Here is an 11,884-nt window from a genome sequence, read left to right as displayed (position 1 = left end):
GTTTTCTATGTTTTAGTGACCATTCATGCATGCATGCTGAAGACCTATGAAAAATACAAATCAATAAATGTGCTGTTGAATTTGTAATACAAAAAGAAGATTTTTCATTTGAAGTTCAAATACTTACCTTTAGATGGTTGCACGTGATGAAGTTATATGAAATAAAGCCTGTCTTCTAATTTCTACAAGTTTATTATACGGTCCGTCAATCAAATATTATGATGTCAAATGCTGTTATTAAAAGATTTTTGGAAATACATATATTGGTTGCAGTTTTTTGTGATGAAGGTTTTTCCTTTAAAATAAATAGTTTTGTTTTAAATATGTCTTTAATAACTTATATAATACCATAAGTAGATCTTAAATAACATAGAAAAACAAATGATCTAATTGTAAACTGGAAGGCAATACAGAAAACATCAGGAAGCTGTGCCTGTGCCATCACTTACAACTGGAGGTAGCTCATGTAGTCCCAATAGTACCTCTTCTGCCTCTCCTTGCAATGACTCTGCCTTTTCTAGTAAAAGCATCTGTTGATGAAAAAAAATATGGTAATAAACAACTTTTTATTATAGGAAACAGTGAAAACTTTGTTGAAAATTTAAGCAAAAAGATAAATAAAAGCATCTACATTATTTTTAATTTACAAAGGTCAACCCATCATTGCTGGTAACCCATTGGATAATATATCCAAGCTTGTATTGTCAATATATCTTAACTAATCTTAAAATATTACATCCCAGTGAACCTGAACCTAAAAGAAGAAAATTTCCATGTGAAAGGAAACCATTAAAGGTGCTGCATTTAACAAATTGTGAAACCTTAAGTAAAATTTGGAGTTCTTGGTACTGCAATTCATCATAACATTTTTATTTTCAGCCACTTTTTATTAGCATGACCAAAATGTGAAATGGGTTCCATCTTACACTGCATTTCTCATATTTTTCCTGCCTAAATTCCATTCCTCATCGATGAAGAGTTAACATCCAAAAGCTTTACAAATTCTGGGTTGAGTATTAAAGTTCTGCAAGTTTTTTTTTTTTTTTTTTTTTTTTTTTTTTTTTTTTTTTTTGTTTTTTTTTTTTTTTTTTTGGTAGGATTAAAGGACCTGACTTAATGTTAAATATAGAAAGCAACACAGCACGAGCCAAGGGGAACCTGCAAAAAACGTTTAATAGCACATACCATTTGCAATTCTGTATAATGATTAACTTCAACAATGAAGAACATCAAATAAGAAATCATATCATCCTGATGACAAAGTGAAGCAGAGTGGCCAAGTAATAACTCTGCCACAACATGAGCCAAGTCCTTGTGCAAATTATGGAATTAACAAGTGAAGAAAGGAAGATCACCGATAGTATAAATATAATTTTACCTTTGCAGAACTAATAATCTGTGTAGCTGTTCGGTAAGGTAGATGCTCTACACTTTCAACCAGAGATCTTGGTTCAGCATTGGCAACATCATGAAGAGTATGAAATCCAGCTTTATACAGCATCTTAGCTCGCCCCTAAAAATAATGAATATTTAGTAAAAGGAAAATGCCAGCAAACCAATTAAAAACTCTAATAGTAAACTACAATGAAGGAACTTTATATTTGCTTCTCTACTAATAGTCTCATTTAAACAAATTATTGTGGTTTAAAAAAAGCCTCCAAGCCAAAATGAAAATTATTTCGTACACCTTTACTGTTTTCATTTTTTCCTTTTTTCCCCTTAGGCAAATTATGTTATTATTTGGTAAAATATTGATTAAATTATTACAATATTTTTGGTACTGACTTGTGGTTACATTTTTGTTTATACAAATTATCAAAATTAAGTAAAATATGAAATTACTGCTCGAGACCACCTGGATATTGAAGAAATCAAGCAAGAGACAAATGACATCAATGAAGGCTTAACAAAACAGTTGATGTTAGAACACAAAATAAAGTGTCTTATGATTAAGACAAATAAAGTGTCTTAAGATTAAAAACAATAACTCCATGTAGGGATTAAGCTATGAAGTGTAAATTGCATAGTGTAGACTTTTGCATCCTTTATGTTTAACTGTATGTTTATGATATTCAAGAGTTAAGCCTATAATTTAGAGACAAATAATTTTGAATACAAGTTCTGATGCTCAATTACAGATTCAAAACACTATGTATTAGCTGTAATTGGAAGGGTGGAGATTGATCACAAAATTATATCTTTGTTAACACAATTTTTTAATGCTTGTATTTTAGTAACTGCACTTTGCAATAGTTTTTTTACTAGGTCATGGCATAGAGGCCATGCTGATTCACTGCTTTTAAATTTTATGATGCATTTGGAGATGATTTAAAAGCAATGGCACAGATTCTTAGTCCTTTATTACAAATAGTTTTTAACAGAGTCAGATACTGATCCATATACAGTATTTGACTTCTGAATCTAGTAATGATTATATAATTGGTTTTTATGGAAACAGAATGATGGTAAATGTGTAGAGTTTTTCTGATTAGATGTAAAGTATTTTTGCATTCACCTTTTATGCATATACAAGCTTTCCAGTTCAAGAGGTGGATCAAATGTTATACCTCAGAACTTGACTGTTAAACTGATGGGTATTACTTTTATTTGTTATTTTCATTTCATTCTATGGGTAACAGCTTTGCTTCCACCCGATGTCTCCCTTGAACATAAGCGCTTTCATTTTCTCATGAGATAAATTAAATCCAATTAGGTTAGCCATAAGGCCAGCTTTGGTCTGGGGCCAAAATTTAAGATTTGTTGAGCATGTTGCACATTTGATCTGTATAAAATATGGCAACGTCATCCAATTTGACATTTTTCACTGTAGAAGGTAACTGTTTTGTGATTTTATAAATTAAATAAAATGTTATACTAAAAAAAAAACCTTGAACTCCATTTTGTAGTTTGCATATTTTGGATTATCTATATTCTGAAAATAAAAAAATTATTTTACATGTGAAAAAAAACCATTGTATTTACTAATGATTGTCAATAATAAAACTCAAATGAATGAAGTAAAAAAAATTTTCAAAGTTAACAAATCTGAATATAACCTCATCCAAAATCCCCACCTTGGAGGATGCACTACCAGCTACCAGATTGAACAATTGTGCCCGACTACAACAATATTAAAGAATAAAAAAGTTTTCCAGGAGTTTAAGACTAGGCATGTAGCTTTCCCACAATAATATCCACGAATACTGTCAGACTGGTAACAGAACAGAATTCTTCTGGAGTAAAGTGAATAACATCTGCTATAACAAAAACCTAGCAAGTAATGGGGATCTTAGCCAGTTTGTGCACAGTAGCTACATATGTGTGAGAAGGGTGAATGAAAATCATGTAATTCTTGTAGGCATTGGAAAGAACCCTCTCCCTTTGGGTCATATACAGTAAGACATCAGTTTTCGTACATAATCAGTTCCAGAAAATTTCATGATGTCTGAAACAATAATTCCCATAAGTAATGTAAATCCAGTTAATTGGTTGGTTCCCAGACACCCAAAAATATTATTATAATAATAATAACAATAATATGCTTTATTTCAGCTCAGGGCCATATACATGGAATATACAAAATACAGACAGTAATATACACAATCTAGATTTATGAGACATGATAAAAAAAAGAAAATGAATAATCGGCACTTATCCACAAAATAGCTGAGGTAGCATAAAACCTAGTAATCATAATACTGGTAATAACAGTAATAATATTGGTGAGAAAAAAAATATGCATTGAGAGTAATAACAGTTAGTGCACGTATTATATAACTTAAATTTCAACTAGAGACCTTAGTTGGTTACAGTAGTCAGGTCCAGAGGGCTAAATACAAAAATTGAATGTAAGAAAAACTTTAACTTGATAGTAATCACAGTAATAATGAAAAATTAAAATATCAGCAATAAATGTAATAATGACAAAAACTGCAGATGACATCTTGCCAATACAGAGATTAAGTCCTTTACGGGACAAAGGCCTCATTTTCCCATCTTTCCCACAATTTAGATCTTGCTTTACTCCTTAGGATGCTTTGTATGAGCGAGTTGCTGCTGTTTATCATCGGGTTACCAAGACTGGACATTCGTTCCCTAACAATCATTTTTAAATTGTCCAGGTGGTTTTCTATGAACATCTGTGTGGCGGAGTGGTAGCGGGGAGTGTTTGTGAGGCGTCTCAGAATGTCATTGTGCACAACAGTGATGCGTCTCATGGTCTCTCGGGTATAGTTCGTCCAGAGGGAACACCCATAGATACTGTAGCAGTACGAACAGAAGAGCAGCAGTTTCACGCCTCGGTGACAAAAGGTAAACCTCCTTGCAATCATGTTGCTAGTTGCACATAGTTTTACAATGCCTCTGTTCAATGTCTGCCGTATCTTTTTAGGTCGTTGGTGATAATGTGACCCAAATACGGAAATTCGTGCACAAATTCCAGCCGATGGAGCAGCGACATGCACTGGGTCTTGGTTTCGTTGTAAGATTATATCAAATTCCTCTGCATATTGGCGGCAAGTGTTGAGAGTCATTGGAGACCTTGCACTGATGGGGAAATCAGAACCATGTCGTCGGCGTAACAGAGGTTGTTTATAGTTATTTCATTGACGGTGCATCCGATTGGGAGTGAGTTCAGTTTGACATTCAAGGCATCTGTGTATGTATTAAACAGGTATGGAGAGAATGCCCCCTTGCCGAAGCCCGTTTAGGGAGCCAAAGGTGTAAGATAATACGTTACCCCATTTGACACAGAATTGCTGTTTGGAGAACCAGCAATGTAAAATGCCAATTAGACAGGGGTATGCCCCTTTTATGCAGCTTTAGGTAGTTTACTCTGTCAAATGCTTTTCTCACATCTACATAACAAAGGAAAACAGGAGAGGCTGATGATAGGTAGTAGTTCAGCAATTCTTTCAGTATGTAGATGCAGGTGTCGGTTGAGTGGTTTGCTTTAAAACCCGAACTGGTTGTCAGTGTGTAGAAAGGGGAGAAGTCTCACTAGAAGAACAGACTCAAGTATCTTCGATGCAATTGTTGTGATTGCAATCGGCCGGTAGTTGCCAGGGTCAGCTGCATCCTTTAGCTTGTTTTTGATTAATGGTATCAAGTGAACTAAGAGTAAGGAGTCTGGAAGAAACCGTTGAATTATGCACGCATTGAATAGGGCAGCTAGCAAAATGTAAATTATCGGATGGCAGAATTGAAGGCCTCTGCAGAAGACCATCACAGCCGGGCGATTTATTATTAGGTAGGCTGTTTATGGCATCACTGATGTTACCTGGCGTAATACGGTCTGCAAAATGAAATTGATTGTTGTCAGTAAGGAGGTTATCTACATCCCTTCGGGAATCTTGATCTTTTATGCAATTCAGGATATTGTTGAAGTGATCGCCCCACATACTTATGACAGCTTTGTCTCCGACTGCTTCCCCTACTCTCTGTGATAGCTTTTTAGTTTTGGGATTTAAGGACTGGATATCTTTCCAAAGACGAGGATAATCACCAGATTCTAAGTTTCTAGACATTGCATCGGCTCTTAGTTGTTTTTCATTTAACCTGCAGAGCTTAAGAGCAAGTTTGAACTGCGCTCTCGCCTGTCTCATTAGTAATGCAGTGTACCCTTCCCTGGGGCTACCATTTTCCCTCCACAGTAAAAACATTTCTCGTGAGTATGTATACAGATCTTTAACCAAGTCATTCCATCCAGGTATATTACAAGAATTACCTTGATGAAATCTGTAGGCAGTCCTGCCCAAAGAAAGCATAGCGGAGATTAAGTTTTGAATAGAATTCATTCAGGTCCCCCCTGTGTGGTCATTTCTACAATTTGTGTTAGTACAAAGTAAGGCGTCTGCCGGTTGAACTATTGACCGCAACCTAGTTTCCGTGGTCGCCCTAAAGTATCTGGTTTTCTCTTGGTTTTTAAAATCCCAGTTTACTGCTGGTGGGCGAACAGTTAGGGGGTTCACGGTAGGGAGGGATGGGGTACTGAATGACACCTGTAATGGGATGTGATCGTAGCCCGTTGCAAAATCATAGCGAATATTGCAGGTCATAATAGAATCATGAAGTTGTGGAGATGTGGATGCAGTGGTCCAGCCAGGAGGTTGTAACAGCGTCCGCTCTATTATGTACATATGAATAGGAGGAGGGAGGGAGGAGCATTACATCGCTAATTTGGAGAGCAAGATTTTGACAGAAGCGAGTAAGTTCATTATAAAATTGTTTTGTGGGGTGAGAATTAAGGTCCCCGATTATACAAATATGATCAGCAGGAGAATCATGAATAATACTGTGTAACTCCCCTAGGATCATGCAGTAATGATCAAAATTATTGTTATTTTCCCCCATGGCATATAAACATTAATAAACGTAATTAGGATTTTAGATACATTTTATAGAGAATAAACACAGTTTATTTTCCCATGGCATATAAACATTAATAATTAGGATTTTAGATACATTTTATAGAGAATAAACACAGTTTTACATATAGAAAACAATGAGAAATAAATATAAATGACTAATGAAATGGATTGAATGAACATTTAACATCACTCTTACCCTTATGGAAGGACTTTTCTTAGTAGTTATATGGAAGACAGAGAGGAGGGGAGGAGGAAGGAAGAATGGTTATTCTTTGGAAGGGGAATCCTCCTCCAGAAGGACTTCAGGTATCAAGGACCTATCTGGGGTTTCTTCTCTTCATTTTTACTGGCACTGCCTGTGGTTACTTCCCTTCTTCGTTTTTACTGGCACTAGGATAAGCTTGAGAGTTACTGAACCCCTGTTGCACAATAAAATTGTCCTCGGACATTTGTTTCTGGCGTCACTGTAAAATTTGCCTAAAGTGAAACATGGCATTGTCATTAAACATGTTGGGGAGACAGATTACATCATCTTTGTTGGTATGATAATTCTCCACAAATTTTTTTTACATCACTCCACTTTGCAACATGTCTTTTATCACAGAAGTAGGCACATTATGTATGCCCGTTTGCTTTCTGAATTTTCCAAACCACCCTCTGCTGGCCTTAAATTCAATAACAGCAGCACTTGCTGTAAGCATTTTCTTGCTGCGATTGGCATGCAACATCCTCCAACACTTTGCTATGAGTTCTTTCTTGAATTTTACGTTTCTCGCCTTTTTTACAGAAGCATTGGCACTTGGAATTTTCTTTGGTTCCATGATGGCTTATTTAGCAGTTGCACTCAAATAAAAAAACACAAAAAGCAACAAACAAAAGTAGAATGGGTCACAAGAGAACATGGGATGCTTTGTTTAGGCACTCGGTATGTGGCCTGCTCATTGAGGTGGGCCCTAGAAGGAGCGTTTTCGGGTGTACGAAATCCGATCATACATATGAAACCCGTCAAAATTATGTCGGGAAAAGTCTACGAAAACCGAATCATACGATAACCAGGTGTACAAAATCAGAGGTTTGACTGTTTACTACATTACTGTCCATTAAAGGCACTATTCCAGCCACGACCAACTATGGGAGCATTCTTTGATATAGTTGTTGTGTCTTATGGAGCCATAGGGACCATAAGAATAACAACTTTAAAAATGGTAAAAATTTCTTGTTAATATGTAGATGCAATTCTCTGTGGTAGTTAAAATCCCTTACAGTCCTATAATAAACTGGCTTCTACGTCTACCATATTCAGTTTATTGCCAAAACAGTAATAGTGAAATGTTATCTCGGTTAACTTCCACTGTGGGGTGGCTGTTACTTTGAATGGAAGCACCTCATTCCTGGCAAAATGAAGTTTATTCAAAGCTCATTCCTGCAATACGAAGGAAGAGTAGAAACTCTATGATGTTCCCTCTAACTATAAAATAACTTCCACTACTCTCTAGACCACGCAGGGATTCGTTATTGTACAAACGTTAGAACAGCACCTACTACAAGTGATGCGTGGATCTGTCGCAGACAAAGTCAAGAAACGAGAACACAGGAAACTTGGAGTTCTGGGGCACACATGTTGATGAGGCCAAAAAGAAGCAGAAGCAGCCATAATAACAGCACATACACACTCAAACACAAGTGAAAACGGGCAATGAACTGGGTAAAGGCCAAGAGAGGTCAACCACAACTCTCGTCCAGGCGATTTTAAGAAAGACTGATGCTGTGGCGTGGGTGCGTGGTCCTTGACCACTCTTCATCCTGATATATGCACGTGTTGCCAGATCTCACAAGATTCCTTGCTTTCATCTGCGATTTAACCAGATCCAGTTAGGCACTAGAAATTATCCTATTGGCAAAACTGAAGGTTAGTAGCTATGAAAAATAAAAATTGTCTTAGAAAATTTGTCATATTGTGGAGTTCTTGGGCGAGACTCATTTTACCTACAATACTTTTTGCTGTTAGCAGTCCTGAATGCTGAAGAGTTTTGGGAGTCTAGATATCTGTACCTACATTGTGCAATGGAAGATTGATGACGAAAGTCTAAAGATAGCTCGCCAGCACCTACTAGAGGGATTAGAATTGGTGATGTTCTAAAAGCACCTGTGCCCAACCTAATTCTGGCAAGGTTTAAAAACTAGGCTGTTGCCTAAGTCCACAAATGGATATGTGTTAAAAAGGGATTTTGACAAAGGAAAAATCTATTTCTGGGCGATGACCTGTGTCGCCCAGTGAAATGTCCTTATAGCACTCATTTCTAAGGTATAAATATTGCTAAATATATCAGAGAAAAAACTATATGGTTAATACCAGGATAAACCTGGTTCGCTCACCCCTGTATTAGGGCGTCGGTATAAAACTGGGGCGAGTGATACCACTACCAGAGGTTTCCTGCCATTTAGTCTCTTCCTTTGTCAATTTCCCCTTTAAAATTAGGCGCCCTACCAGCGCCATCTACCGCCCACCACCGCTACTACTAGTGCCTCGATAGCCATTCCTGAAAATAGCACCCAAGCTGGGGCTATAGGGTGAGGAAGCAAGGGGTGGGTTCACTGGGTGACACAGGTCATCACCCAGAAATAGATTTTTCCTTTGTCAAAATCCCTTTTCTGGGCTAAACCTGTGTCCGCTCCATGAAATAGTAACGGAGAATTGTTCCCACAAGCTTGGATATACTCTACAAGACTACAGGAAGGGAGAAACTAACTCTAAGGTAATTCTACCATATTTAATCAAATTCCTTAAATCTAAACAGATTTTAACAATATCTTAAGTCTAAGTCCTTACTCTAGTAAGTATATACCATTACCGCAAACAATTACTGGTAAAGCTCGTGTGATTACTATGTCACCAAGTAATACTATATATTATACATATGTATAGTTAGTAGTTAATTATACTCAGTACAAGAATGGTTCAATTGTACAATCCAAGTGAAAAAACCCCAAGATGAAGGCTAGAGACTAAGCGAGGCGGTTAGGAGAGAAAAGGAGCTAAAGAAGGACAATGTCTTTACGACTAGGTATGTCAACATGACTAGGCTGTGTTAGGGGAAACAATATTCCCTCACTGCACTGCTGAATATTTTAAGGCTTCAAGGATTTAAGGTAGTGGTGATTAAATTCCATCTTATATACTTCTTAAGGTCATCAAAGTTCATGTGGTGGAAGTAAATTATTAAGGCAGCTACTGCTCGGACATCATGTACATGTGGAATTGATTCCGGTTAGCCTATCTAGAATTATAGAATTGTTATTTTAATTTACTTAAGTGAGACTGTTCCACCATCTCTCGAATGAATAAAGGACCTGAAGTTTATTTGAAGTTCTGTCTAAAAATGATCTCAAGTTCTGACTGGACATAGTGATAGATCCTGTGGAAGTGGGACAATCTTCTAGGGGGCCCACCTACTCTGAGGATCCTCGTTTTAAGCCAAGAATTCGATCTGGAGATACTAGAACTTCTCCAGATGGAAGAAAAACAATATGATTTGTTCTAGCTAGCACAAGCTCTCGGAATCGATGAAATTATGAATCTGGTAATGTAGAACCAAACTGGAGTATCTCCTTGAAGCAGATTTGGTCATGGTAATAATACTAGCTGGTAGGCCCTTTCTAAACAGGGTCCTAGGGAATGTAACAGCCAGATTCGTGTTCATCGTCATAACTTTTGGGTCTTTTAGGAAAAAGGGCTCGCTTCTTTACTGTAGAATCGTACTGCCTAGAAAAGGGGAGTCGTAGGGACTAGGGGAGAGATTAGTCAGGACTGTCAAATCTCGTGACAGATACTGAAATGATTCCGCATAGCTGCGGACCTCTCCGTAGACTTCCGTTGTCTGATTCTAAGAACAAGGTGTTAATAGGATCCATATTGGCATCTTTTGTGCCGTAAAATTCATGAATTCCATAAAGTTAGGACACTTCGAATCCTTGAGGAAGCGCCCGCCGTACTTGCTATACTAATTGTGTTAGTCTGGGGTTGGGGGTCCGTCTGGGGCGGAGTCCCCATTACCCTAGTAATGGGTCACAATTGCTCGAGTCCGTTGGGGCTAGAGCCCGAACCGTCCTTAGAAGGATGTGAGCTAGTCTAGAACATCCATTAGTAGATTTATTGGAGGGAAAAGTAAATCCTCTGCCAGATGTTCCAATCTATCTGGTATCCGTGGCCTGGGCCATGGGGTCCCGATTGGAGGGTCACATGAAATATTGTAACTTGTGGTTGGATTCTTGTGGCATGCTGGCTGATCCATCTAAGTGACCTGTTGTCTAAGGGCTATTCCAACTATAGCGGATTTGTCCTTGACAGTGCATCTGCCACTAAGGTCTCGCTCCTGCCAAGTGAGTTGTTGACAGATGCCACTGTTTCTTGTTGTCAATGAAAGATTGTTATCATGACCTGATTTATGTGGCCTTGATTGAAAGCTCCTCTCTGAGGAGAGTTTACTAAGAATAGAATATTGCCATGGCTTCCAAACACTGTTATGAAGCTAGCAGGGCGTTAAGGGTGACCTCAAGTGTCCTGAGCATTTCCATATTGGGAGTAGTCTCCCAAACCGCTTAGTGAAGCGTCCATATGGAACACTAAACTTGGCGGATGGAACCATACTGGTGGTGATTTTGTCAGATTCTTGACTTCTGTCCATGGACGGAGTCTCTCTGTAAAATGTACGGGATGCAGGAACTTTGTCTCGCAATTCCCTGATCGCTCTACTCCGCCAAACCCGGAATATAACCTTCCGTTGGTTTATAGTGGGGTCCCTGTTACTGACGCGAATTGGAGTGAACCTAGGACTCTTCCTGGTTCCTCCAGGATGTATGTCTGCATTGAGGAACTGTCTCGCAGCCTTGCTATTTCCTTTCATTTCTCCGGTGGGGTCAAAAGTTGTGTGATTTGAGGTCCCATTGTTTCCTAAACAATGAAACCATGGTGTCGGAGTGTGTAGGGATTCCTTGTGATTTGGAATCCTAGGAATTCCAGAAATTTTATCACTTATGGTTGCCTTGAGACATTCCTTGACGTTTATAGCTCAGATGAGCCAGTCGTCTAGGAAATTACTAGGCTTATCCCTTAGGTTCTCAGTTATTGTACTACTGTTCCGCTATCTTGTAAATATTCTGGGTGCTCTGATAAGCCCAAATGGCCTTACTTGAAGGCGTAAGCCTGTTACCTAGTCTGAAGCCTAGGAAAAGGCGGAAGCCCAGGAAAAGGCGGAAGTGACTTGCTACCGGAACGGGATAGTAAGTATCTATAAGATTTATAGGTGTTGTGACGGCCCCCCGGGGAAGTAAGGTCCGTTCCTGCGAAAACAGTTAGCATATGGAACTTGTCGTATTGAATGTATGAGTTCCAATGAGACAAGTCTAATATTACTCTTGGTTTAATTGAATCTTCATGGAATCGCTGGAGAAGCGTCCCTGAAATTCTAAGTATTTGCACCTGTAATTACTTTCTTCTACAGAAAGTCTTAGGTGTC

The 11,884-nt window shown here is 38.1% G+C and overlaps 1 protein-coding gene across 1 annotated transcript in view; it reads right to left on the bottom strand.

Annotated features, from left to right (window-relative positions):
• Positions 1 to 397: 397 nt before the first annotated feature.
• LOC135208072 (helicase POLQ-like) overlaps positions 398 to 11,884 on the bottom strand; it is a 158,704-nt gene continuing 147,217 nt past the window's right edge. The window contains exons 20-21 of the mRNA XM_064240219.1: positions 1,379 to 1,513; positions 398 to 530 (exon numbers count right to left, since the gene is read on the bottom strand). Coding sequence (XP_064096289.1) covers positions 420 to 530; positions 1,379 to 1,513 — 246 coding nt within the window. The 3' untranslated portion in view covers positions 398 to 419. The remainder of the gene's footprint in view (positions 531 to 1,378; positions 1,514 to 11,884) is intronic.

This window comes from Macrobrachium nipponense, chromosome 34 (genome assembly GCF_015104395.2).
Source record: "Macrobrachium nipponense isolate FS-2020 chromosome 34, ASM1510439v2, whole genome shotgun sequence".
In the NCBI taxonomy this organism is placed as follows: Eukaryota; Metazoa; Arthropoda; class Malacostraca; order Decapoda; family Palaemonidae; genus Macrobrachium; species Macrobrachium nipponense.
This window is presented reverse-complemented; position numbering and strand designations above follow the sequence as displayed.